This window comes from Crocuta crocuta, unplaced genomic scaffold (assembly GCF_008692635.1).
Source record: "Crocuta crocuta isolate KB4526 unplaced genomic scaffold, BGI_CrCroc_1.0 scaffold89, whole genome shotgun sequence".
Classification (NCBI taxonomy): domain Eukaryota; kingdom Metazoa; phylum Chordata; class Mammalia; order Carnivora; family Hyaenidae; genus Crocuta; species Crocuta crocuta.
The window spans coordinates 6,831,546-6,859,407 of record NW_027551559.1 but is presented as its reverse complement, the minus strand read 5'-3'; the positions used below and the strand labels follow the sequence as shown (position 1 = coordinate 6,859,407).

Genomic DNA, 27,862 nt, shown 5'->3' with positions numbered 1-27,862 from the left:
CTGTTGCCCGGCTGTCCCGTCCCCCCGGGGTGACCCCCCTTGGGTGACTGCAGTCATTTCCTTCTCCCGTGTTCCTCGTGTGGCGTGAGGCTCCGGTCTGTGTGCTTAGCGCTGGCCGCTCCTCCCACCCGTCACCTGCTGTTTGTCATCGGTAACCCCGACTTCCTGGGCACGTTCTTACTGAGGTGTCTTCTCCGTAGAACAAGGCACCACGGCGGGCTTGCCGTGATCTTCCCGACTGGCTTCCTTGTTTCCTTTGCGTACTGGGTTCCTTTCCTTTGCTTTGCTTTGCTTTCCATTTTTTTCTTTTCATTTTCACTATTTTTCTTCTTTTCTTTTTTGTCTTCCCCCTCCTCTTCCTCCTCCCTCTCCCTGCACCCCCCCCCCCAGGCCACCTTACGTCAGTGTGGCACAAGTGTGGTCCTGATGCCGTCTCACCTCACGGAGAAGTTTCAGCTCCGGCTTGAAAGACTGGCCGTGGCCGTGTCCCGGGTGGCGCTCTGGGCCCTGGCGGCCCGCGGGTCAGGAGGAGGGGCTTGGGGGAGCGGGCGGGCACCTTTGTTGGGCCCGCGTGCGTGTTCCTGAATGACTCCGGCTTTCACGGGCCTCTTGGGCCCTCTTCCTTCTGGATGTGGGGCTCCTTCACAGGCCAGGCCGTCGTGTTCGCCTGGAGTCAGCCCAGGGGAGCTGCCCTTGGTTTCTGGGCGTGGGGTTCCTCCCGGTTCCTTAAGCCTCTGAGTTCATCCTCCCCGTGNGCTCCAGCCACCTGGGGCTGTGTGGTCTGGATTATCTCCCCGCTCCGTGCTGCTGGCTGCGCTCCCCAGACTTAGAGCGAGGGTCTTACCTGTTTGTCGCCCTCCCTGCTCAAAGCCAGCAGCAGGACAGCGCCTGCCTTCTGGGCGGTTTGCGGAGGAGACTGTGGAAAGATGANCCCTACCCCCATCCCTCCCCTCTCCCCTTCCCCTCCCCTCCTCCCTCTCCCCTCCCCCCCATTTGTGGCAATTTTCCAGTACTGTTGTGCTATTTCTTAAAATTGTTTTCAGCCCTCCTGGTGGGACCTGGGAGGTTGACGGGTGTTGAACCCTCTCCCAAGACCTGAAGAGAACGCGGCGTCTAGCGCGTGCCCGGTTGGTCCTTGAAACTGGGCGGGAGCGGTCGGGGACTGGCTGAGAAGTTCACATACGGTAACTAATGTCCTGTGAGGTTTCTCCTTCGGGGAGCTGACGTCGAGCCGTGGCCCATGCAGTACCGGGCGCGGGAAAGTCCCAGGCTTGCTAACGCACCAGCGAGCGGCGTGGACCGGGCATCGTGTGGCGCTGGCGCCTGGCGGGGATGGGTGCCCACCGTGTGCGTGTCCGCGGGCCATCTGGGAACTGGACGCAGCGCTTAGCAAGTGTTTTCTGGTCCTGGGGGCAGGGAAGGCGACCATCACACCCTCCCTCAGGGGCATTGGGACGACTTGTCCCATTAGGACAAAAGCGCTGGCAGTGAGTCTGTGCGTGTCTGGCGTCTGGTACCTACTGGGTGGTTGAGGCCAGGAGAGCAGCGGGTGGGAGTGCAGCCACGGGTGGGGTGGGCATGGAGGCGGGGGCCCCAGGGGTCTGCGGGACGCACACAGAGGGGTGGCTGCTGGAAAGCAGGAGGCTCCAGGGAGCGCTTTGAGCAGCGNGGGGGTGGTGAGGGGGGTGGTGACGAGCAGGACCGCACTCGAGGAAACACGTCCTGCGGTGCCTGCGCAGAGCGAGCCGGTGGTAAATGTCGGCTACTGATACGAGTATTGATCTGACCCTGTCGCCCGTGCATTGGAGGGAGTTTCCTCTGAGTCCACCTGTAGCCTCAGCACCTTCCCCCGCCCAGCCCCTGGGTGGGGCCTCCGGTGAGCCGGCCCGGCAGAGCAGTCCGTCATCTGCGCCCAGTGCGGGGGCAGAGCCCTGCACACGCCTTCAGCGTCTGCAGAGGATTTGCTGGATCGCGAGGGCGGTGCGTCCGGGAGCCCGGTCTGGAGTCGGGGTGCGTAGGGACGAATGCTGCGGTCTCCTGTAGCTCCGGCACCAGGGCCCGGCGTGGCTCCGGAACCAGCATGTTAGCGCCGAAGGGGCCTCGTGGCCTTGCTGGACCGCGGAGCCGAGCAGGTGTCCTGCGCCGGCGGGCGTGGCGCTCTCGAGGGCGGATGGAGCTGGCGGGCGGCGTCCCTGACTGGAGTCTTAGAGGGGACCTGTGGAGGTAGAGTTGGGTCAGTTCGTGAAGCTGATGTGATGGTTTTTTGAAGCAATAACTATAAAAGCAATAATGTACTGGTTGAAGAAACTGGCAAAACACGGAAGAGAAATTACCCATAATCTTCTTGCCAACACTGGAGCATGTTTCTCTATTGTCTTTAGCGCGACTTTAAGTACGCGGCACAGGTGTTATTTTGTATCTGTTCAAATCTAATTCGAGATCAGTGCCTCCTTCAGTCATTGGAAAGCTCTTTTAAACAATATAAAAACACTATGTGGATGTACGTTATTCCCTGACTAGAGTGATAGTTACACTTTTTGTTCTTTGTAAAGGGACCCAGGTGAGTTTTTTCACAGGTTTCTGCACGCGAGTCACCTCCTGAGTTTGGCTTCCCAGCTTTGCCGCTAAACGCTCAGGTTCAAGGGCTGCGCAGCTCTGGCTCTCAGTCTTGGTGGCATGGTCTTGGGCTGGTTCCCACCTGTCTAATGAATAGCTTTCTCATTTGTAAAGTGAAGACAGTATTTGTTTTAAACACTGGGAGGCTCTCATGAAAATGCTGGTAATGTGGATGGTACCGTGTAGCGTTCCAGAATATTAAGTTTTTAGACTCTTATTAAAATCTTCTTCAAAAAATGATCTTCCTCATCGAGGGTTGGGATCTCTGGAAAGGATAGAACGTGTCGCTATTTTCATTTCAGAAATGATGCAGCGACTTGAGCCGGCCAATAGGGCTCAGGATCCTGGCTCATAGGCGTGGCCACGCGGGTCCCCTGAGCACCGTGCAGGTGGCCGCCGTGCTTGCTGAGTGCGCGTGGCTGCTGTGCAAGGCTCGGCGGCAGTGGCCGGAGCCAGCGCAGGAGAAAGCCAGCATGCAGCCGAGGCCTTCGTGGCCCCTCCTTGCCCCCAGCAGCTCTCCTGGCCATGAGCTCATCCTTACACGTAGGTCCTGGATTGCATTGCGGGCTCCGTAGGGCACCGGTGTCGGGAGACTGAGCCCTTTGGTCACTTTTGCCCCTGATGGGTTGTGGACGTGCTAATAAGCAAATGGGTTTTCTCCAGCTGGTTCTCGTGGCACGGGATAGGTTCTCAGGGGTAATAATACAAAATGGTTTTGAGTGCACTAACCCCCCCACTGGACTGTCTATTGACTCAGCTTGTGAAATGCTGGGTTAGATTCGCTCTGCTCTGTAGGAAGCTCCCAGGTGCCTCATTAGACTTCTCTTTCTAGAAGCCATGTCACAGCATGATTTCTTCACTTCTCTAGAAATGCATTCCTTAAGTACTTTTGTCATGGCTTAATTATAAGCTGCTGGGGCCTGAGTTCTTGCTGGCTGTTCTGAGGGGAAGAGAAGACTGCTGTGGGTTTGCTGAGCGGCCCCAGGGCCTTTGCTTGGCATGTGCAGGGTCCTTGGGTTTGCTTTGCTACGGCAGAAGAGTGTTGTTGCCTTTGCTGGCCTTCACTTTAGGTTCTGAAAGGCCCTCAGACATCTGCCTGCACCAGGACTCACTATTGGCCAATCAATCCCAGGAGGTGTCTTGGACAGAAGGGGACAGAAAGCTCACTTTTACTGGGAGCTGCCTGTGCATGGGCCAGAGTTACAGCATTGATGATTCCAAAGCTGTGACCCTTCTGACCTGGCTGTCCTCTGAATGCTAGTTGGGTTTAGCCTTTTCACCCCAGGTCGGCCGTGGCCTGCCCCACAGCAGCACTCCCAGCCCATCCTGACCCTCCCCCCCCACCGGAAGTACCTCCCTCTTCCTCCCTCTTGCTCTCGGCCCCCTCCCTTTGTAGCAGCTTCTCCCAAGGGCCTCGCTCTCCCATTAATACTTTAAACCACTTGTGGGGGCAGCTTTGTTCAAAGCCCTTCTGCAGAAAGACGGGTACACAGGTGGCTGTCTGGAGTGGGACATGCTGGGGTCCCTCAAGCAGGCTGACAGGGGCCTGGCATGGCAGCCGCCACATCACCAGCAGAAGCAGAGGAACACTCTGGAAGCCCCGGGTCCTCATCTGCAGTCCCGGTGGTTTTCCTTCCACTTTTGAGCTTGTATTTTGAGAAACAAGTAAGTTTTTGAAGGCCTTCTTCAAGGTTTTCTAAATACTTGGTGCAGATATTAATCGTCTTGTAATATAATTAAAAATGAATAAAGATGCTTTATAATTAGTTCATTAACCATATCAGTAAATGGGTAATTTAAAGAGGATCATTCACCCCTGAAAATAGAAATGATTCAGCCTTTTCCTCGTGGAAGTCTGCACTCGGCGTTGGCTTAGCAGTCCATTCTTTTTAGTTGGGCTCTGAGTCAGCACCTCCGTCCCCACTGCCTGTGCCATGGGGTGGAGTCGGAGCCCTTTTCCCCTGCAAGTTCATCAGCGCGAGTTTCACTCCAAATAGTTTCATCAAGGAATGTTTTCGGCAAAACTGTAGACATTGAACATTGTGGAGCCCAGGGGAAGGAGCTCCAGTTTCTGAGAAACCACTGGCTTTTTAAGGCTTTTGAAAAGTTTTTTGTNGGGGGGGGGGGGGGGGGGGGGGGGGAGAATCCCACGCAGGCTCCTTAGCACAGAGTCTGATGCGGGGCTCGAGCCTAGGAACTGAGATCATGACCTGAGCCAGAATCAGGAGTTGGACGCATAACTGAGAGCCACCCAGGCGCTCCAACACTTTTGAAAGGTTTTAAGAAGAGTTGGAGGACATGGGGAGAGGAGGGAATAAATTAACAGTTGGACACAATTTCTAGTGTTTTCTGTTACATTTTCCGTTGTAATGGAAGGCTTGGGTCTCTCCCGGCATTTGGAATTGACCGGGTTGGTGGGGGGTGTTGAAGGTGAACTGGAACACGTGGCTACCAGTACCAACAGGGACCATGGGGACTGGGGAGGGGCCCTGGGAACCATTGTTTGGGGTTTAAGACTTCAGTGAGCTGGGAAAGTCCACCCTGGTGACCCTGTAGAGCCCAGCTCGTATTTAGTGGGGCAGGTGCTGAAATGTGGGGGCCGCGTCTGAGGCCGTGCGCACATTCATTGGCGTCCCTTTTCCCTTAAGGAAATGAACAAACCTTCACCTCCGACCATTGACCATTGCTTTCCATGGAAGAAAGAGCGAGATTTAAAATCTAGAGGAATAGGCAAACCCACCCGTGCTTCTTCCCTCGTGGGCCGGCATCATTAACCGTTGGGCGTGCTTCCTTTGCCTCCTCCCCCTTTTCTTGTGTCTTAAAATACATTTGATCGTCTTCCCGTCAGGCCCTTTGTTTCTTTGTTCCTTTACCTGCTGTAGTGCATCCACCTGTCCTCCGTGATGAGCACAGAGAAGTCAGCTTGGGGCCACTTGCCTGGGCTGCGAGAGGGGTAAGAGCTGGCTCTGCCAGGGGCTGGGCACCAAGTCCCCCCAGGCGGGTGGGGGGGCCCCGCCCTGCGGCGTCTGCGGCACCAGCCAGCCCTTGCTGTCTTTGATTCAGAGTTAGACAAAGTTGGGAACCATGTAAGCCCACCAGCTCAGCTTCTAGAATCAAAGATCCGCCTCCTGCAGTGGCCGTCTGTCCTCATCAGCAGCTATAGTAGCTGTGCAATCAGATCGTTGGGTTTGCTGACCGAATGATACATTTCACCCTCTAAAATAGTTCACAGAGTTGAGTTTCACAAATATTCCCAGCAGCCATATACCAGGTGCTACGATAGATGCTGAAACATTACTACTGATCTTCAGATGTGATACTAGCAGAATTTGGGAAACCTACTAGAAATTGAGCAGTCATTGCCTTTTGAGTGGGGTTGGACTCTTGGAAAAGAGCAATCATAGATGAGAAGGAGTCTTATTTTTCAAAGAACTTTATTTTCTAATATTTAGTTCAAGAGTACCCTGGAAAATGACGCTTCAGAAGTCGAGTACTTTCATGATTAAAACCGAAATGTACTAAAAACTCTGGGCTCACCATTTCCATCTTTCTTAAAATACCAGCAAGTGCATCATTCAGGGCTCGCTCCGGCGCCACGGGCGAGTGTGAGATCTCGCAGATAGGCCGAGCGTACCTGACCGGCTGGCCGCCTCACTGCAGCGCCGGCACCTGCTTCTCAGGGACAGAGACCCCACCTCTGTGCACCGTGTGCGCACGTGCTGCTCGCAGCCTCCCTTCCCTCCGCGCCTGCCCAGGTCGGCGACCCGCTTCCGATGAGGCTGCGGCGCCACCAGGAAGCAGTCCGAAGCCCGCACTCTGTGGTGGCTGCAGCGTGTCCACCTGGCTTCTCCGCCTCGTAGGAAGCTTGGCTGTGCAGAGGCCCCGGGTTCGCGCGGCGCTGGGGCTGGAGCGTGTGGTGGGGCAGGCGTCCCGCGCCTTCCGTGGGTCCGCGTTGTTCCTCTCGTTGCCTCCTCAGTGTCTGGTTCCCGTGTTTTGTTGGGGCCGTGGTGCCATCACGTGCAAAACTGTTGTTTATATAGACAGTTTCCTGTAGAGGCCAACCGACCCGAAAAAGATGCACCATTGTGAAATGTACCGTGAAGGAAGAAAAGTGTTTAATTTTAAATTGATCTGATGCCCAGTCATCGATTGAAAAGTGCCTCGCAGTTTCAGGCGTACTGGAACGTTGCGGGGAAAGAGTGCCTTCCAGCGACAAAGGAAGAGGAGTCTTTGCTCAGTTCCAGGATTAGATCAGCGTCTTCGGAAAACGCCGTAATCAGGCACCATTGTTGCTAACATCTTGATAAGCTATTAAACCCCAGTTTTGTAAATGTAACAGTAAGCATGTGTTTAAGTTCTATCAAGAGGTATAATATTTAGTTTTGACAGACGTGACTCTTCTGTCCACTTTTAGCCGTAAGATTTAAAAACATTTATTTTAGAGAAAGTTTGGAAAAGAGAGTCCCAAGACCTATTAGAAGTTGCTTTGTTGTGTTTGTTTTGAGTTGAGGTGTAGCTGGCACCCAGTGTTAGTTTCAGGTGGACAGCGTACTGATTCAGCAGTTCCGTGCCTTCCTCAGGTGTGCCTGCATCTGTCACCGTACGGCGTTATTACAGTTACAGGCCGTTGACTGCGTTCCCTATGTTGTGCTGTTCATCTCTGTGACTGATTTTATAGTTGGAAGTTTGTATCTCTTAATCCTCTTCACTTATTTGCCCATCCCCCACCCCCTCCCTTCTGGCAATCATCAAGTTTGTTTTGTGTGTTTATGACTCCACTTCCGGTTTTTCTGTGTGCTTGCTTGTTTTACTTTTTAGATTCTACATATAAGTGAGATCATATGCTATTTGTCTTTGTCTGACTCACTTCACATAACATACCCTTGAGGCCCATCCATGTGGTCACAAATAGCAAGATGTCACTCTTCTCTGTGGCCAAGTATATTCCGTTTGCTTAATCAGAGCTTGCTTTGGTTCATCCGCACGTCGTCAGATGCTCCAGGAGCAAGCACTGTTTGGTGCAGGAGATCGGACAGTGGGCAGGAGCAGGGAGGAGTGAAGGCCGCGTGGGGGTCAGAGGCGTGCTGCCCCCTTTGTCCTCTGGGGGTTTTTCTTTCTAATGTTTATTTTTGAGAGAGACCGACCTCAGCTGTCAGCACAGAGCCTGATGCAGGGCTCGNGCGGCCCTGGCCTGTGGTTTCTGTTGGATTGCTCTGATTACCCCACCCTTTTCGGGTTGGGCAGCTGTCCCCTCCCTGCGTGATCCCCCACCCGCACCCAGCCCTTGGTGCCTCCTCCCCTGAGGGAGGGCTCTGTGAGGACCCCGCTGCGTAGGGGCAGGTGCCGAGGGGACCCTTGGGGTCTGCCCCCGTGTTGCAATGGTTCCAGCTTCCTGTGTGTGTCTGGGCCGGTGGTGCCGTCACAGCCCAGAGAGCCTCCCTACCCTGCTCCCCTCCGGGAAGGGCTGGGGGAAGCCTGATTCCCAGAAGTCAAAGCAAAAGCCCTCTTCCCGTCTAATCTTTGTCACAGCAGTTAGCTGTGGGGCCCAGTTACATCCCCGTTTCTGACAGGTGGGGTGTTGTGCGTCTTCTTGGTGGGACGCAGCGCTGCGGGCGGACGCCTGTGTGCTCCTCTGGGCACCGTCCGTGCTCTGGCAAGACGGCCTGCCTCGACATCATTACTCACCTCTCCTGAAATGCAGGGGCGCTAGGCAGCCCCCTCTTCTGTCCTAAGCTGGTCAGCAGACGTCTGATAAAACAGACCCTATGTCACACTGATGGGTGGCATCTGCGCAGACAGCAGCAAGGGTTTCCCCTGGGCCCCTTCCTTGTCTGGCGCGTTGAGGTGATGAGGGCAGAGGCCTGTGATGCCGGGGGCTGTAGTCTTACGCTGTCACTTGAGATGCACGCAGCTTAGAAGAAAGGTGAGGGTACCGGTACCTTCTACCCTGCAGGTGCCCACCTGCGGTGACATTCTGGCAAATTGGCACGCCCCGTCTGCCAGGTGTCCGCATGGGTTAAGTGTGGATGGAAAGTGCATGCCGGCTTCGGTATTCCTCTTCTGTGACTCGGGTCAGGCAACTGCTTAATTACCCTTGGCCCGTGTCTGTATTATCTCACCTCTGAAGTTTAGACCTTTGCCGTCAGAGTGGCCCTGAGAGGCCCCGGAGGGTGTGTGCTCTGGTTCTGGTCCGCGGCGGGCTTGGGTGCCCTTTGCTTTTTTGATCTGTAACACGGTAGACTTGGTTTCACGTTCCAGTGCTAGCCTCCCTGGTGGCACAGGTGCCCGAGCAAGGGGGTGGGGTGGGGACTTCGGCCAGCGTCCCCAGCGACGGGCGGGGGCGCCGGGGCGGGGCGTCAGGGGCAGGAGCTGAGGCCCGCCCTGACCGGGAGCACTGGTGCCATGTGTGAGGTGATGTGATGCCCTGCCTTTGTCACTGGATGCACGCTGATGGGTCCTGCTGAGGCGTGTCGCTGTTCTGCTGGCCGTGGAGCCACCACGATTGTGTTTTATTTTCTCTTCTTTTACTGAGCAGACTTAGAGTGGAAGCAGGTGAATTGGGGTTGTTTCACTTACCAGGACTAGATTACCTGCCCCATAATTTAATCCCTGGAAGTGCCCAGCAATGACTGCCTCTCCTTCCCATGGAGGGAGTCTGCGGTGTAGACCCCTGGCCCTGAAGTGAGCTCCAGGAGCCAGGGNGTGTGGCAGCAAGGGCGAGAGGGCTTGTCCCCGGGGTGTGGTGGGACCCGGGGCCTGGTGCCCGGCCGGTTCCGCTCCGTGGATAGGCTTCCCTCGGCAGGGATTGTTCTGGAGGGTTCTGGAGGGCCCTGTGGTGCCAAGAGGAAGCCTCCGTGTCCCGTGTCCTGGCAGACCTCCCCGTGGGAGGTGCCCACCACCACCCCCCATCCCCGTGCCCGCTGCGGGGGGGAGCCGGCTGCTCCGAGCTTGCCGATGGAACAGCAGACTGCACGTGCTGGACTTCAGAGTAACGCGTGTGTTTTCTCTTTTGTCCACCAGACTTCATGAGGAAATAATTGACTTTTATAACTTCATGTCCCCTTGTCCTGAAGAAGCAGCCATGAGACGGGAGGTGGTGAAACGGATCGAAACGGTGGTTAAGGACCTCTGGCCAGCGGCTGATGTGGGTGCTTCGTTGTACCTCTGTGTGGGGCCAGGGCCGGCTGCTCTCCTGGGCCTGGGGCTGTGCTTCCCCGGGGGCGGCCCTGGGTGGGGGTGGCAGGCGTCACTGGGTGGTTTGTTAGAAATGCTGGTTCCCAGGCCCTGCCTTGCACCGTCCGGACTCAGAAGTCCTGCCCCTTCCACATTCTGCCTGAGCCCACAGCACCCATCCTGACGTTCGCCTCCCCTCCTGATGGCCGGGCTGGCGGAGGGCGCGGGGCGCCCCGTGGGCAAGGGCGGCCACTCCGTTCCCTCCCTCTTTGAAGATCGCCTCCCACACTGTTGTCTTTCAACGTCAGCCCCGGGGCTGAGCCCCACCAGTGCCCCTTAGCTACCTGTGGGTTTGCAAATTGTTGATGGGTTTAAAAGCAGCTCTGAAAAGGCCTCCATTGTGAGCACTTGTGGGAAAGGCCAATAATTATGTCATCTCTCAATTTTGAGTTTTAAAAAATTCCTTTTCAGGGGAGGTCTTTAACGATTAAGAGGATTTTGTCTGATGTGTTTGCTGCCCCTCGGGCCACCCGCTCCCACCCCAACTTCAGGGTGGCTTTCATCTTGCCCCAGGCTAGGTGGGGGACCCTGCAGTGAGAAGTTGGGGGGGCGGTGTTGCACTGACTGCACTGTCCGGTGTTGTAGACGACCACTCTTTTCTTTCAGGTACAAATATTTGGCAGCTTTAGTACAGGCCTCTATCTTCCAACGAGGTGAGTACAAGCGCACCGGCCGGCTGGGCTGATGGTCACTTAGCTGGGGTGGGCGGCGTCTCGGTGCCCGGGCGGGGGAGAAGGTCCCTCGTACGCAGGCCCCTGTACGCTGGAGGAAGAGGCTGCAGCACAGAGGAAACGGCAGGAAATAGCATTCAATCTGGTATTAGAATAGTTGATTGCACTTTCCGTGTCCCACTTGATTTGGGGTGTCATGAAAACGCTGGCCGTTGGGAACATAAAGATGAGCGGCAGGGCCACGGGAAGAGAGCGCGGTAGAAAAGACTCAGAATTTTGGATGTGTTTTTGAAACATCATCTTCCGTTTCAATGAAGATTCAAGCAGAATTCTATTTAAGCAGTATTTTGTAAGCATTTTGTGTTTGTATTTAATCGAAGAGCATCAGACGAGTTAGCATCCTGAAGTCGTCCTTCAGTATTTCCTCATGAGAAACTGTCTCGATATCCAGATCAATTTTATGCGCGTTGTTTCATTAAAGGCTTATTTTCACCCAACGCCCTGTTCACAGTCAGAGACTGACAGGGCTTGTGACCCCAGGACTTGGGGGTAGTGCTGGCTGGCCCAGGAGGGAACGGGGCAGGTCCTCGGTGCCCAGGAGCCAGGTGGCGCAGTGTGGACAGCAGCGTGGACGGAGGGCCGGGAAGCCTCCCAGGAGTGTGCCCCCTCCTCGGTCACCTGGGGTTCCGGGGACACTGTCCGCCCCTCGGCTCTCCGCCCCTGCATCACCAATACGGCAGTTCGGACGCCGCGTTTTCTCTCCCGCGGGGATGTGCTCAGTGGGGGTGGGCATGGCCCTTGAAGGGGGAGAGGGGAGTGTGTGCCCCGCCTGTGGTGGGAGTCAGCGGTCACGGCCCATGTCCTCCGTGCAGTGACATCGACTTAGTGGTCTTCGGAAAGTGGGAGCGCCCTCCGCTGCAGCTGCTGGAGCAGGCCCTGCGGAAGCACAACGTGGCCGAGCCGTGCTCCATCAAAGTCCTCGACANGGCCCCCCCCCCCCCCCCCAGCTGCTGTGGCTCTCCTGTGTCTTCGGCTCACGTTGTTTGCGGGAGGGGCTGCATGTGGTTCTGAGGACTTCTCTGCCTCCGTGTGTCTGTCCTGACTAGTTAGCGTTACCAGCGGGGCACACACCTCCTGGCAGCCTGACCCACTGCTCGTTGGGGGAGCGCCACGCGGTGCTCAGCGCTGAGGGAGATGGCGGGCCCGCCTGGTGGCGGTGCGCAAGGGGCCGACGCGTTCAGGGCTGCCCATTCTCGCACACGGAGCACAGTGATTAAAACGTGGCATTGTTACACAGAAAACGATGACCATTTGCCAACTTCTATTTAAGAAACAAGAACTTGCCTCTTCCTTTCATCGTTCATTCAAAAACGTAGCTGTAAAAACCCATCTTGGGGACAAGCTGGAAGATGAGGGTGTTCTGATGGGTGCTCGTCCAGGTTTCCCAAGTCCAGGTCCCACACGGCTCGGCCCTCGACTCCCTGGCCTGTTGCGTGGTGCTGACCAGGCCCCCCGCCCTGCCTTCGTGGGGCTCTGCTCCTTGATGGGCACGGGACCCCAGTGGCCCCTGACCACTGTCCCGGGTTAGATGCGGAGGAGCGGGAGAGGGCCCTGTCGCCCTGGGTTCCGGAGCACGTGGGGGACAGACGGCGTCCCGCAGCTGTTACGGGAGCCGCTGTCCCACACCTGTCCCTCTGCTGCTGGTGGCCCGGCGTAGACTTCCAGGGAACCAAGCCACACGGGTCCAGCACTGCTCGGGCCTCCACGCGTGAGCTGTGGCCGGGCGGCCTTTTCTCTGGGCGGCCTCACCGGCACCCCGTCCCGGCTCTGGAGGCTGGCCCAAGTGCAGTGTCTGAGAAGGAAGCTTGTCGGTGTTGAACAACTGAGAAATAAGTCCTGTGGTTTTTATTGCTAATCTCTAGAATCTGTGAGAGTGTGTGAGTGTGTGTGTGTGTGTGGGGGGGGGCAGGTGAGCACTAGTGGGGTTTGGGAACATGGCCCCTGAGTACAGAGGAGGAGGTGGTGTGCCCCGTGTGACGGGGAGCAGGGATCGTCCGTGAGGGGCTGACTGAGCTGTGGGCACGTGGGCTCCTTCTGAAGCACGTTCTGGTAAGGTCTTTGGGAAAGCGTTTTGCTCTTTGGCCTTCTTGGGCCGCACTGGCTGTAGCTGACCACACGCGGTGGTCATGGTGACCTCCGGGAGTCACGGCCACTGCCCGCTGGCCCGTCCCTGTCACCTGTGTGTCCTTGGCCACTTGCTGGCAGGTGTGTTTCAGGGGCCGGAAGCGGTGGGCACCCTGTATCCAGGCCTTCAATTAGACCTGTTGTTTTGGTAGGGAGAGTGCTTTCTCATTCCTTCCGGGCCCCTCTTGACCTGGAAGAAGCCGGTGAGCGTGGGGGCTGTGCGGCTGCTCGGGAAGCTTCGATGAGGCAGGTTTTGAGCGCCTTGTGGTGACAAGTCTTTACAATGAGAATGTTTCCCATATAGCTTCCTAACTCTCTGGGTTTTCAGGGAAGTGGCTTTTTCGGTTTCCTTTGTTTTGCTTTTTTGGTTTGTTTTGGTTTGGTTTTTTGGTTTTATTGTCCTTGTGAAAACCCAAAGTAGAATTCTCCCAAAGGAGAAACATCAGCACAATATGTAATTTAAAAGCTGGCTTTGGAGTTACATTGAGTGTTGGCAGAAATTCTCGCTAACGTAATTTGGGGACCTGGAGCCTCTCCGTCACCAGGCGTGGCTGGGTGGACAGGGACGTAGCCCCTTCTCCATGTGGAGCCCGGGCCTCCCCAGAGGTGACTGACGCTGAGTCCAGCCCCCCTGGCCAGGTGGAGGTGAGCGCCAGCTGTCGGGGGTGGGGCAGGGTCTGCGGCTCCAGAGACCAGTGAGGTCGGGGTTGACACTGCAACGTCTCTTTTCGTCTTTAAAGCCTGCGATTCGTTATCTCTCAGCCCTTTTGTGAGTCAGAAAAGAGAAACGCTCTGTACGAGTTTAGAAAGATTTTGATGTCAGACTGTGGTGGATGTTGGCCAGTAAAACATAGTTTTGTTTTTTTTAATTAAATCTGCAGGTACCGATAATAAAGCTCACAGACCAGGAGACTGAAGTCAAAGTCGACATCAGCTTTAACATGGAGACCGGGGTGCGGGCAGCGGAGCTCATCAAGAATTACATGAAGGTGCTGTCGTCCGTGCTAGCGCCGTGAAAACGGGGGCCTTGTTCCGTCGGCGCCCCACTTTAAACCCCTGGTAGCCTTTCGTGATAAAGGCAATGCAGTTGAATTATTTATCTTCAATATTATTTCCAGAGATACGTTGAAATCATGTAGCTGTTCTGTAGAGTGGTCACTTTCCTGGCTGACCAGCAGTTGAGCGTTAGTTGAGAGAGCTTGGTTAAAATGTTCCTTCTCATTGTCACAAAATGACCATCCCTGGGGCTCAGGGTGCCTGATTTGCAAGGGCAGTTAGTTTACCGGAAGTGGAATGGGTGCTGATCTAGTTTGTTCACTAGATCTGGATCCTCTGGGTGCTCGGTGTTGATTCCGGTCCTTCCCGGCTCCCTGCCCCGTCCCTCCTCACCCCTCCTCTCCTCCTCCTCGCCCCCTGCCCTGCACCTGTCACAGGGCGCGCCAGGCCACGGGAAGTCATTTGAAGGAATACACCCACTCTTCCTCCTGGAGCCCCTCTTCGGGGTTGTCCGTGCTGCACCGGAACCCAGGAAGTGGCTCCGGTGGGGGCCGGGGGGTGTCATAATAAGCCCCTCACAGAATGAGTTCTCAGGCCCCTAAAATTTGAGGATGGTGGGCCCAGAGCCTTCCAGGTGGCCCGAGCATGGAGTGAGCTTTTCTTCCCACTGTGTGAACTCTGCTGTGTGAGAAGTCTTTAAAGTTATTAGGTAACCAGCATATTTTTTTTCTGTTTTGAATTTACAGAAATATTCGTTGCTGCCTTACTTGATTTTAGTATTGAAACAGTTCCTCCTGCAGAGGGACCTGAATGAAGTTTTTACAGGTGGAATTAGCTCATACAGCCTCATTTTAATGGCCATTAGCTTTCTACAGGTGAGTGTGCGTTCCCTCTCGAGGCCTTGACACCGAGACTCCGTACGGTAGACTCTCCGTGATGCTCCGAAGCCCCTGCCCCCTGGGCCCCCGCGGCCCTGGCTGCCCTTGCCTCTTGTGTCTCCGTGTGGGACAAGTGGACGTCTGGTTGTCACAGCAAAATTACTTTGAGGAAAACGCTTCTTTCCTTTCCCTCCCTTGTGGCTTGTTTTTATAGGCGACTGAGCAGCTAGAGGGAGGGCAGAGCGTCCGGCCCCGTCAGTCAGGCGAGGGCTCCACACACGTGGACACTCTCGTGCCTTGATAGACCATAAAAAGCTGCTTTTCTTGGCCACTGACTGTGGTTTCTGAAAAATTTGTCTCAAAAAAAAAAAAATTGGGGGACCATATATAATTTTAAAAAATTGCCGAGGGGCACCTGGGTGGCCCAGTCAGATAAGCGTCTCAGCGTCTGACTGTGGCTCAGGTCATGGTCTCGCAGTTTGTGAGTTCGAGCCCCGCGTCGGGCTCTGTGCTGACAGCTCTGAGCCTGGAGCTGCTTCGGATTCTGGGTCTCCATCTCCATGCCCCTCCCCAGCTGGTGCGCGCGCTCTCTCTCCCCCCACCCTTTGTCAAAAGTAAATAAACATAAAAAATTTAAAAAAAAATTTAAAAACACTGCTGATAAGAGAACCTTTCTTCTCAGATTGACAGGACATAAATATTTGTCTTGCCCTTGCTTTGTGCCTTGGAGCAGTCTGTCGGGAGAGGCTTCCCAGAGTGCTCAGTGCTGCGCCACTGACAGACAGCTCACGCTTGTTCACATCAAGTAGTTTCTGCGAAACGGAAACCTTCATCACCCCGTTTATGTTTTCTCCAAGGAGTCTGTGTTCTCCGCACAGATCTTCCGTGTGTAGTTTAGCTGTGACGGGCTGTTCCTCCATGTTTATCATTAAGGTTTGTACTTGTGATTGTGCTTAGGGTTTTCTATCCGAGATTTGGCCCGTTTTCTCCTTATCGTTAGTGCTGACGGAAGTCGTGGCTACACCACCTTTCATTATTCTGAGTCCGTGGCACGTCTCTGCCAGAGATGTGTTAGGAGGAGAGACACCAGACTTGCACACCTGTTTCCTTAGAGCGCCTTAGTTTGCTCACCGGGCTGCCTCCCAGCCCTGCCCCCGCCACGCCTCCCTTGGAGCCGTCTTCCCGTTGCGGTGAGCCAGGCGCAGCCCGCTGTCGGGATTCCCTCCCGGTTTCCGGGTTGGAACTGCTTCAGTGGCCTTGTTGTCATGGCTGCTACTTGTTTTTATGGTGCCGGGCACTGGGCTCAGTGCCTCCCAGCACAGTCCGCACAGGCCCTGGGCGCAGTCCCGGGACCCTGCAAACGGCCGCGCACCGCGCGCACGGGCCCCCCGCTGCCCTCCATGCCCCTTGGTGCCTCCTGCCCCCTGCCGCAGACCTGGGCCTGTGGCAGCGTCCACGTCCGTTTTGTGGCCCGCGAGGAGAGCCCCAGCCTTGCGCTGGGTGGCTCTCAGGTGCCTGATTTTGACTGGAGGCGAGCAGTGAGGACGGGAAGGGGGAGGCGGAAGCACGAACGGCCCTCAGAAGGTCTCGTGAGCCCCGGACACCGCTGTGAGCGCCGGGACCCTCTCCTCGGGGACCTGTGTGCATGTTCAGGAACGGTGGCTTCACCTGGACCTGGCCGCCGTCCTCCACACCCACCCCGTCCGGCCAGAGGGGCCCCCGAGCCACGCGCTTGCGGTGTGGCGAGCAAGGCTGACTGGCTACGTGTTTCGTTAAGCTGTTGTAATTAATTTAACTGTAAGTGGCCACGTGTGGCTGTGGCTGTCACTGTGGGCGGCGCAGGCCTGCCTCACGAGCCTCTCAAAGCAGGAGTGTGGCTGGAGACCGCGTCCTAGGTTCACTCAGCCTGTCACCCGCTGAAGGGAAGCGTGGCCCCATACCGCGCTGGCGCAGATCCGTGAGATGAGCAGGGATGTAGACTTGATGTCAATGTTATGACAGAGCACTAATCACCTGTATACAGTTAAAATTAATCTTTCCGCATTCCGGCTTTACGGCACTGTGTGCCACGCTCCAGTCTCATAGCGCCCTCTAGGGGTTGTGTTTGGGAATAACGGAATTAGGTTAGAACCTTCAACGTTGCCGTCACCATCCAGAGGGCTCTATCCTGTGGAGAAAACTCGACCTATTTATCAGTATTTGCTAATCTGTGATTAATCGCACGTCTGTGTCAGTAGAAAGACGCTCTATGGATTATGAATTTTGGAGAATTAAAACTGATAAAAATGGAAGTTGGAAGGTTTTATTTCTTCCGAACTCTGTTGGCGAAGGCTCTCTGGGCTCGGCCAGGGCCTCCCCTCTGCCGTTCTGAGCGTCCTCATGGAGCTGGGGAGAGAGCACGTGCCACCGAGGGCGTTTCCTCGGAGAGACCCTGGGGTCCAGGACTTGATTTCATGCAGCCTTTTTAGAGAATGACTTGAATCCAAATTGTGGATGTATTGCTTTCACAGTTGCATCCAAGAATTGATGCCCGGAGAGCTGATGAAAACCTTGGAATGCTTCTTGTAGAATTTTTTGAACTCTACGGAAGAAATTTTAATTACTTGAAAACTGGTATTAGAATAAAAGAAGGAGGTGCCTATATCGCCAAAGAGGAGATCATGAAAGCCATGACCAGTGGCTACAGACCATCGATGCTGTGCATTGAGGACCCTCTGCTGCCTGGTAAGGGGCCCTTGCTCTGAGCCCGCCGGCATCTCCGGTGCACGGTTGGGGCGGGGTGGGTGGGGGGCGGCGTGCCTTCAGCCCTGCACCCAGGCCAGCGCCCTGGGTTCCAGACAGGCCCCTACTGTCTAACGGGGTCACCGTTGGAATCCTTTCTTCAGTGCTTCTAATTCTTACAACGTTGGAGTTTTGTTTACTTCCTGTGATTAACCAGAAAAGTGTACAAAGTGAAAATTCAGAAAAGCATATTTTTTCTGGTTAGGAGAGCGTAACACATCCGTCATGGACTGTTCACCTCCAGGAAGTAGGTCACAGGGAAACTCAAAGTGTGCCACGATCCCCTTCCGCTTTGGAGTGTATTTCCGCAGGGTTCTCCTGTGCGGGTACTAACGTTTGTGGTTGTAATCGTATTAGTTAAGCGGCCCCCATAGTAGACACACCGTCACAGCTCGTGGTTCTAGTCAACAACAAATCCCACACCCCTTTCGTCTGTGCGCACGGCGGGACCGTCCTGAGGCCTCCTGCTTCTCCCGTTTTACTCCCGTGAGCGGATTCGAGGGCGCTCACGTCCCCGTTCGTGCGGGGACGGTCTCCTTAGTCATTGCCAGTCTGACGGAACTGTGGAGTATGAATTTTCGTCTAGTTTAGATTTCTTCAGTGGTTTAGTGAGGTTGAGCCAATTTTTATTACGGATTCCACAAGTGTTCACTGGGCATCTGGTAGGGAGACACGGTTCCTAGTGCTGGCGGCGGACTCCGTGACGGCCAGGCCACAGAAAAGGTGGGGTGGCGGCTCCAGGCGGTGGCGGACTCCGTGATGGCCAGGCCACAGAAAAGGTGGGGGGTGGCGGCTCCAGGCATGCCACCCTCCGGGTTTCCTTTGTGTGAGTCCGTGTGCTTTGTCCCTCGCCTGCTGGGCCCGTAGTGGCTCCGTGCGGTCCTGAGCATGTGCTGGGGAAGCTTTCTCTGTCGTCACGCGGTCCTTCGTCTGTCCCCAGCCTGCCTCTCGCATCTGTGTTTGGTATTTGTGATTCTTCAGTTCCTATATGTTTTTTTAATGTCCTCAAGTGTAACGTTTTGTTTTGTTTTGTTTCATGGCTGCTGGAGTGTGAAATCTGCTTCTTAAAAATCTTTTGAAAGGAAATGTGCTGAGTGTTCAGTTGTTCATAAAGGACGTGACTCACGCCACGTGTTTTCTGTAGTGATTTCCCAGCAGCCTAGGAACACGCTTTCACCTCTGCTTGTCTGTGTTTAATCCTTTAAGTTGGAGGTATTTCCAGTGTCTTCAATGTCTGCTTAAATGTACCTGAAAGACGAAAGCCCACATGATCACCGGATTGTATTATCAGATCGGGAGAAGATAAAATCCTGATGGTTAGAACGTCTCCTAAAAAATTCCTGCTCCCTTGAATTGTGAAGCGTGAGATGTGAAGATTAAAATTCAGAGCTGTCCTGCTACAAAAGTCCCTGGGCTGTGGCGCACGTGGTGACTTCCCTGACGGCTGCTCTGCCCCGCTGCCCGTGCAGGCCTCACCAGGGAGTCCAGGCCTGCGGCCTTCTGCCTCGAGGGACGTGCTTCCTGCAGGTCCCCATGGTGCTGATGGAAGTGCGAGGTCTCGGGCCAGCCACCCACCTCGTGCCCTCCTGGTCAGCACTACCGCGGTCGGGTTACGGTCGCTGCCTTGGCTCTCTGGTGTCTCTGCCACCAGGTGCCACCTGGGGAGCTACCTGACTTCTTCCTGGACTGTCCCCCTGTCTCTGATGACACCTCCCGGGGATAGACCCGGGTCGTAGCCCCCGAACGCCAGGAGGTGGGCACAGGCGGCTGGTAGCGTGTCAGCAGGCGCCGGCCCGGCTCTGCGGGTGCGGGTCTGGAAGTGGGGAGCGCCCACTTCAGAGTAACGCCCGGAGACACCCGGATCGCGGGCCGAGTGCCGGGCAGGGTTTGACAGCTGCCTCTCTCTTTCAGGAAATGACGTGGGCCGCAGTTCCTATGGGGCCATGCAGGTGAAGCAGGTTTTTGACTACGCCTACATTGTTCTCAGTCATGCCGTGTCGCCCCTCGCGAGGTCCTATCCAAACAGAGACTCTGAAAGGTAACACGAGTCCCCCGTCGCCATCCTGGGCTCACAGCCCATGCAGTGCAGCGGTACCGCCTGCCCCCGGCATGGCTTCCCTGAAGTTATTGGTGGGTGTGCCACCCCGTTTTAGTAGGGTGGTGAAAACATCGATAAGGAAGACCTTACGGGAATTCGGGGTGGCCACATTCAACGCATCCGCGGCTCAGCCCTGAAACTTTCTTGTTCGGGGACCTGACAGTTTGTGTCTTCAGGGTGTTTTGTTTGGGGAAAGTCATTTCTGGCTTTTTAAAACTTGGGAATGTGATGCGTTCCCATGAGGCCGTCTTCAAAATGCACACACAGAGTGTTAAGTGAGCGTGCGTCTGGGTCCACGGGCCCCAGCCCTCCTCCCTGCTGCACACTCGTCCCTCCTCCATTTCAGAGGACTCGTACTGGCTGCGAGATGTGCCTGCGGCGTGGCTGGGGCAGAGCTGGACGGAGTGAGGAGTGGTGGGAAGGAAGAATGATGGGGTGGTGGTCAGTGCTCGTTGAAACTGCCAGAAGGGGAGTTCGAGGCCCGGCACTAGTGGTGATCAGCTTTTTGTGGGTTTTGTGCCTCTGTGCGCTCACGGTGCTTTCTGGCAGAGCTCTGGGCCTGGTGCTGGGAGTCTCTTGCCGGGGATAACGGTGCCCGCCTTCCTGAGTGCTAGGTGGGGGCGGGGGGCACTCCCCTACTCAGATGCCGCCTGAAACCGTCTTTTGTAGGTAGCCGTAGGCCCCGGGACGTTTTCATACTTCTGTGCTGTGATCTCAGAGCGCATTTGGGCTCAAGCATCAGAAGTCATGTATACTTAGTAAAATTATCTTAGCTTTCTTTTGACCGTCTTTCACTTAGCAAAGGGATACGTTGTTAAAAGTAGAGACGGGCAGCGGGAAGGGCTGGTGGGCTCCCGGTAGCCGCTGCCCCAAGCTGACTCCCCGCCGTGTCCTCTGCAGCACTCTGGGAAGAATCATCAAGGTCACTCAGGAGGTGATCGACTACCGGAGGTGGATCAAGGAGAAGTGGGGCGGCAAGGCCACCCCCGCGCCCATGCCTGGTGAGACTCCCCTGGTCGCGTCGGGCACTCGCGTCGCCTGCACGCTCCCTGCGGCCGCGCCTCTCGGTCCCTCAGTGGTGACCGGCAGGCTGAGGAGGTGCCTCGTCTGCTGTGACGTGAGCGTTTGCAGCTGTAAGATGTAGGCCCTGGACGTAGGACGCAAGCCACACGTGGGCTTTTAAAGTCTCTTGTAACTGCGTTAAAATGTGAAAGAAACAGGTGAAATTCGTTTTCACGTTTTTTCAACTTCGTATTCAGAATTGTAACATTTCAACATGTGACGCGTGGGAAACGCTTTTGAGAGATTTTACTCCGTCCCCAGACACGGGCTCCGAGTTCAGAGCCCATAACCTTGTTCTAAACGTATTTGAAGGTTTCCAGGACTGAAACGTGCAGTTTTAAAACAGTAAATTAAACAGAATAGGAAGGGGTTTGTCTAGGCTCAGTGGCACCTGTGGCTGCCAGGGTCCTGGGGGCCCGTGCGCCTGTGTCTCCTCAGCAGGTCACTCAGCGAGGCCGTGTTTCCCCCACAGACAACAGAATTAAGATAAAGGAGCGGATGAGTGCGTGTGACGGGGACCAGCCGCCGCGCCGGGACCCCGAGCCACCCTACAGCCAGCGCCTGACCTTGTCCCTGCCCAGCCCCCAGCTGCTGTCGTCCGGCTCCTCCACCTCCTCCGTGTCCTCGCTCTCGGGAAGTGACATTGTGAGTGTGCCGCGGGGAGACGGCTGTGGCTGGGGGCCTAAAGTCTCCCATGCGGTGGTTTCTCCCCTTCCTGGGGATGGGGGTATGGGGGGCACCCCAGGACTGCACTGACCGGTCCCCACTCTGCACGAGCCTCTGCCGACAGTCGGGGCCGGTCTCCGTGGTCCTCGGGAGCAGGCGTGCCGTCCACGTCCACTGTGCACGCCCTCGAATAGTTCTGTAAAGGCTTGTTTGGAGGCAAAACGTCGAAGTGAGGGGTCTCCCCTGTGTGGCCTGCATGCTGTCCAGTCTGAGAGCCTGGAGGGAGCGGCTGGCAGCCTCTGGCCCCTTGTGGGCAGCCGTGCGGGCGGGGCAGCCATGGGGCGTGTCTACACCTCTCCCCCCGTATTTCTGCTTACAGGATTCCGACACGCCGCCTTGCACAACGCCCAGTGTCTACCAGTTCAGCCTGCAGGCGCCAACCCCCCTGCTGGCCAGCCTGCCCACCGCCCTGCCCATGCCGAGCGGCAAAGCTCAGTCTGCTGCTTCCAGAACGTTGGTCATGACAACTAACACTCAGGTGCGTGGGCGGCTGGCGCCCTTCCTGGGGACGGGCCGGGGACAGGCCGGTACTCTTGAGTTCTAAACCCTTCCGAGGTCTTCAGAGGCACGTTTCTGCCTGGTAGGAAATCCGGGTCTCGTGTGGCTCAATGGAATGCACTTGTGTGGTTCTGAGGCCTGCTCTGCGCAGTGCGTGTGGCAGGGTGCTGGTCTGCAACCCGCTCAGGGCTCTGGACAGGCTGCAGGCCGCGCTCCTCAAGAAAGGTCCTCTCCGCAGCGCGGGTTATAACGTGAGCGGCAGGGACGGGGGCGCAAGCGTAGGGCTCGCGTCTCTGTCGCTTGGTGCTCTGCCCCGGGAGGTCGGAGGACGCGCCCCAGCCCTCAGGCTGAGGNGTCCGACTCCTGATTTCGTCCCGGGTCATGATCTCCCGGCTCCTGAGTTGGAGCCCCGCATGGGGCTCTGCGCTGTCCGTGCGGAGCCTGCCGGGGATTCTCTCTCCCTCTCTCTGGCCCTCCCCTGTTTGTACTCTTGCTTAATAAATAACTTAAAAATTTTAAAACAAAAGAGAAAATACGTATGTTTGGTCGCAAACTCTGGGCGTGGTAGTGGCCACGGTATCCCTGGATCCACCCGTGGGTCTGACCTTGCCCGAGGCCCAGGTGCCCGAAGGCCCGTGTGGCCTCTGCGCTGTGCTGTCTTCGGCGGGAGGTGCAGGAATGTTCGGGGGAGGGGCTGCAGGCCAGGCGCAGGGGCCGTGGTCCTGTGTCACTTGTGCTGACGGAGTGAGGCTAGAGCTGCGGTCCCTCAGCCTGGGAGCCGAGGCTCGAGGCCCACGTCCTCTTCCTGAGCCTCACACGTTGCTTCTAGCGGAGTAACTGGGTGGAGCACCCCTCTGCAGGCCCTGCGCGCACGGTCTCCGTGGGGCGTCCCCGTCCCCCCCCCGCCCCGCTCGGGGTGAAGTGGGCACGCCTGCCCGGGGGCATGAGTGTCAGACCCAGCAGGCGCTTCCCGGCGGCGCCAGCTCCTGGGGGGCACAGAGCCCCCACCGAGGAGAGGGCCTGCGCGGGCTGGAGGCCCCGGCGGGGAGGGTGGGCCTGGGCCCAGTGCCCAAGTCGCCCTGCGGCTGCTGGTGTTACGCCCTCGGCGCGCCGCCTGGGAGACGCCTGCAGCCTGTGCCAGGCACTCTTCCGGGTGGGGGTCCGCACAGGTCTTTGGGGCACACGTAGGATCTGAGACGTGAGCACTGCTGTTCTCGCAGGTCTGAGAGGGTTCCCAGCGGCACCCTGTGCAGAAATAGAAGTAGTCCATGGGCTGGAGAGGGCTGGGAGGGGCCGGCGCGTGGGGTCTGTGCTTCAGCTCTTCCCAGAGACGCGAGGGAGAGTCGTTACTCTGATGACTGACTTGGTAAATCGTTTGGCCTTCAAGGAATAGGAAGGCTTTAGGATTTGGGTTACTGGGTGTGCTTCCTGTTGTAATTGCTGTTTCAGGATGTCAGGTCTTCCTGATGCAAAACAAAACCTTGTCGGGTTACAGGAAAACACAGACGACGTGCATGAGCCCGTTGGCGGGTGCCGTCCCGGAGCAGCGCCCTCCCTCCCCGGGCTCTGCGTGACACCTGGGCCTGTGCCCTCTGTCGGCTCGCTGCCTTGCTGACGTCTCTGCCCTTTCTCTTCCTAGACCAGGTTTACGATACCTCCACCGACCCTCGGGGTGGCCCCTGTCGCTTGCAGACAGGTTGGCGTCGAAGGCACTCCAGCGTTGAAAGCCGTTCACCACATGTCCTCCCCGGCCGTTCCGTCCACGTCCCCCAACTCGCTCTCAAGTCCTCACCTGTATCACAAGGTGCGCCTCCTCCCTGGCCTGGGCCCGGGCCCCCCGATGCGCGTCCCTGACAGGCCGGGCTCCTTGCTGTGTCCAGAGACAGCTCCACAGAGATGCTCATTACTGTTTATTTGTATTATTTTGTTAAGTTTAATTATTTTGAGGCGAGAGAGAGAATGGGTGGGAGGAGGGGGAGACACAGAATCTGAAGCAGGCTCCAGGCTCCGAGCTGTCAGCACAGAGCCCGACGTGGGGCTCGAACCCACGAACTGGGAGATCACGACCTGAGCTTAAGGCAGGTGCTTAAACTGCCCCACAGAGACGCTCTTTAAAATAGAATTGCTTTCTGGTCGTTCAGCTTCATGTTTGCTTTTTTTGTAATGAAAGAAAAATATTAAGGTAGTTTCAAATGTAATATAGTTTAAGCATCTCTCTTAATTCTTTGATTGAACTTGTTAGCGTAAAACTGAAGTTGGAAATAAGGTTCAAAGCGAAGAATATTTTGTTTCCATGTGTATCTGTTAATTTACATGCCACGTACTTTGGATCTCAAGAGGCCAGGGGTACAACCCAGAACAGATGCTGGCGTGGCCCGGTGCACAGTGTCGCCATGTGGTCTCGTCCCCCTGTGTTGTGTACGCGCCCCAGGGTGGAGGGGGGCCAGGGTGGGCGGGGAGGCCCCTCTGACTAGGTTTCGCTGGGGTCCTTGTGAATGCGCACTTCCGCCCCCCTGTGGCTTCTCCAGATGCCGCACGTGAGAAACTTGGGTGGTAGGAAAATAGGTCGTCATCGACTTCTGTGCTCTCCAAACCAGAGTGTGTCTGAGAACGGGCGTCTGCCCGCAGGACTGAAGGTGTGGTGTCCCAGGGCGAACGTCCCCTGGCTCCGAGCATCCGGGGACACGCCCCTCGGTTACTCCCGTCAGTTCCTCTGATGCTTGTCTGATCACATTTTGCCAGTGAGTTGTTGATGCTTAAAGTTTGGCTCTTTGTGGCTGTGCCATTAAGTCCCTATCGGTTTTTTTGTTTGGGGCCGAGTAATAGACCCTTCCTTCCTGGCTTTACCTGTCCTGTCCCGAGGGGTGTTGACAGCACCCACAGGGGCATCGCGCTGACCTGCTGGAAACACTCAGGGTGGAGTGAGGACTTGGAGGAGGGGAGGCTCCTTCATGAATTCAGGGACCCCGGACAGCGGCTGTGTCTGCCCCCCCCCCCCCCCCCCCCNGCCCGCGCTTCAGGCGTAGGAGCTCGAGCGCCTGCCGCAGCGGGTCCAGCGTCACCCCCAGGGCCTTGAGCCCCCGGCCCACTGGGCACGGAGCTCACGCACGTGTCTCCAGAATGTCAGAGCCCAAGTGGAGGAAAGGAAACGAGGGCCCCCCAGTCCTGTGGACACACGGGACAGGTTCGCATGTGAGGCTAACCTCTTCGGACGTGAACGTGTGTGGTGTGACCTGGTGCTCAGCCCCTGGCCCGGCGGGTCCCCGTGTGGGCAGGCACCGTCTGCCTCGTACGCAGGGGCGCCGTGACCCGGGAGAGGCAGCTCTCCCTCAGCACCTCCGCGTTTACTGTCACGTGGATACACGTGGACCCTGCAGGTGCAAGGGACAGGACTGCAGGTGGCAGCTGTGTGTGGCCTTTGTCTCCCTGGTCTCTGGTGGGGGGGGGAACGCGGCTCGGGGGTGCCCTCCAGCGGCCGCGGTGTCCAGTGTCCCCGAGGCAGCCTCCGACCTTGCTGTCCCCTCTGTCTCTCCAGCAGCACAGCGGCATGAAGCTGTCCATGAAAGGCTCGCACAACCAGGGCGGCACGTACGGCTCCGTGGGCAGCGGAGGCGTGCGGCCCCCCGTGGGCAACCGGGGCCACCACCAGTACAACCGCACCGGCTGGAGGAGGAAAAAACACACACACACGAGGGACAGCCTGCCTGTCAGCCTGAGCAGATAATAGCCCCCGACGGCACCTCCCGGCCCCCACTCTCCACGGACTTAGGCCGGGCGGCCTGGCGTCCGGCCGGGAACTGAGACCAGCACCCAGCACGTCGGCCCTGGCCCCCCCCGGAGCGCCCGCCGCTGATCACTCTGCATGTCCCTTGTGTGGTGGTCACGTCCCTGTTCAAGAACAGCCCCCTGTGCTCATCTGTGAAGCCTCATTCCACGTGGGCGCTGCCTTCGGCCTTCCCAGGAGCCTGTCCGGGGTCCGGGCCGGCCCGCGCGGGGCTGCGGGGCGCTCCTCGGCAGCGAGGCTGGGGCCCTCGCGGTTTGGGTGTCTTCGTTTCGCGTTTGTCAGAGCAACAGAGGCTGGCCCCGAGCTCGTGGCCCCTCGCCGGGCGGGGCGGGGCGGCCGCCACCGTGTCACTGCCCTCGCGCTTCGTTTCCAGTGTCCGAACTGTTTTTCTATGTAAATACGGAGAACTTATGATTTGTGCAATAACTCAGATATTTTTATTTAATTCATATTTTCACATAAGTTATATTTAAGGGAGGAGATTTTTTTTAAACAAGCTTAGGTCCTTTCCCGAGTCGCATTTTCTAAGTTGGGTTCATCCTGTCGGCTGGTTGTCTGATGAGCACCGTTACCAACACCGTGAGTGAGGGGCTCGGGGTTTGTTTTTGTGTTTTTCTTGTGGTCAGACGAGAGGCCTCTCAGCGCGTGGGGGGCGAGGGTGGGGAGCTGAGTGGCCCCCGCGGTTCTTCGAAGCGGCCTGGCCCCTGAGCCCTCCGACCAGCTGCCCTCCGGCCCCGCCGCCCGGCCTGTCCGCCGTCTCGCTCTGACCACAGAGCTTAACGTTTTGGTTTTTGGTTCTTTTAAAGTAGACAACAAATCCAGCATTTAAAGTGCCAGAACTTTCTAAGGGGAGAAAGGGTTGTCACATTATAAAATCCTAAGAAAACAAATGTGAACTTTGAGATGCTTCCGTCGGTTTTAGTAACGTGGCCTGTGACGATGGGTCTGGTGAGTATCAGTACGGACAATGGTACCCAGTTTTAGGAATGTGGAGAAAGGATTATGTTGATTCCATGAGGAATCTGTATAGCAGTATGCGTTCGTTCTGTTAAGAGCAAATCTATGAGAAGTCCTTCAGCTGCTCAGTGCACCGTGGGGAGTATTTTTAACGTATCACAGGAGAGCACAGCCCGGGGGTGGGGCCGGGGGGCGGCTGGCGCCCCACCGGAGAGGCATCAGGTATACTATGCAAGCGCGGCCTGCCACGACAGCCACTGTCTTTGTGACCTTGTTTTCAACAAGAATATGTCCATCCCGCCTAACCCTGAGTTATCGGAGCACCACAGTCGTCCTGGGTGTTAGCTGCATCTCAGAGGCCGCCTGAGGCCCCGTTTCTGAAACGGGGGTTCCGGCCCTGCTGAACACTACAGGTAGGTTGGTCCTTGAAGTCCACCAGTGGAGAACGTCGAGTCGAGAGACTTATGGCCATGACACTTGATCGATGTGCAGAGCGGGGAGGTCTGAAGTGTGGCCTGGTGGTGGGGTCCCCGCCGGGANTTCAGGAACAGAGCAGCACGCGTCTGCGGTTCTTGATGACCGAAAGTTATCAAAAATATTTAAAGATATTTAAATTGTGAATCTATCGATAAATATTTATAAAAACTGATACGTAGGCCTGTACTAATCTCCGCACATTAGCAATATTGACTGTGACCCTACATCAAGGAGCCACCACGGGGCCGCCCGTGGGGTGTGCGTTTTAAAGCTCGACTCAGACACAGGCGCCACGCTCCACCCCCCGTCGTGGCAAACGGACCCAATGAATTGGCCTGGCTACCGCTGTGGTCACGCGCTACAGGTTGATCAAAACGATATCATGTTTCAATTTTTTTTGTGTGTGTGAACAACAATGTGGAAGCTAAAATTGACATATTTTTATGTAAAGTTTTTCTATTCTTTGATTTTTAATAAACTTTGGAAACCAGGTGGTGTGTGTGTGCATGTTTGAGCGTATGCTTTCCTTTCGAGAGGAATGGGGGCTTCTCTGAATTCATATTCCTGGATTTTCTAAATCGAGCAGTGAAAGATGATTTTATCACCGGTTCAGGAAATTCAGAATCCAAGTGACGTCCCAGGCTGCGCACAGAAGAAATGGGGCCGAAAGGCCCTCCGTTCTCATGTTCTACACCAGCGGGGTGTTCAGTAGCACCACTCAAATGATAGCTTACGGCGGTTCTGACAAGCTGCTGTGTGATACCGTGTACTAAGTAGTCGTTCAGGGGAAAGGTTTCCTCCTCCATCTCTTTGAGGTCAAATTATATCACTCAAAAATAACACGCTTGAAACATCCGAACAGAATGCAGCTTAAAAGGTAACATATTTAGAATTTATAAGA

At 56.3% G+C, this 27,862-nt stretch overlaps 1 protein-coding gene across 2 annotated transcripts in view; it reads left to right on the top strand.

Moving 5' to 3' along the window:
* TENT4A (terminal nucleotidyltransferase 4A) overlaps nt 1-27,017 on the top strand; it is a 39,550-nt gene extending 12,533 nt beyond the window's left edge. The window contains exons 2-13 of one of the 2 annotated variants that reach the window (XM_077749446.1): nt 9,637-9,760; nt 10,456-10,502; nt 11,393-11,509; nt 13,582-13,693; nt 14,447-14,575; nt 17,089-17,302; nt 19,271-19,397; nt 20,358-20,458; nt 20,992-21,164; nt 21,565-21,723; nt 23,383-23,547; nt 25,279-27,017. In XM_077749446.1, coding sequence (XP_077605572.1) covers nt 9,671-9,760; nt 10,456-10,502; nt 11,393-11,509; nt 13,582-13,693; nt 14,447-14,575; nt 17,089-17,302; nt 19,271-19,397; nt 20,358-20,458; nt 20,992-21,164; nt 21,565-21,723; nt 23,383-23,547; nt 25,279-25,467 — 1,623 coding nt within the window. In that variant the 5' untranslated portion in view covers nt 9,637-9,670 and the 3' untranslated portion in view covers nt 25,468-27,017. Of the gene's footprint in view, nt 1-9,636; nt 9,761-10,455; nt 10,503-11,392; nt 11,510-13,581; nt 13,694-14,446; nt 14,576-17,088; nt 17,303-19,270; nt 19,398-20,357; nt 20,459-20,991; nt 21,165-21,564; nt 21,724-23,382; nt 23,548-25,278 lie in introns of those variants that run through there. The other variant, XM_077749445.1, reaches the window with a different exon arrangement.
* The last annotated feature ends 845 nt before the right edge of the window (nt 27,018-27,862 follow it).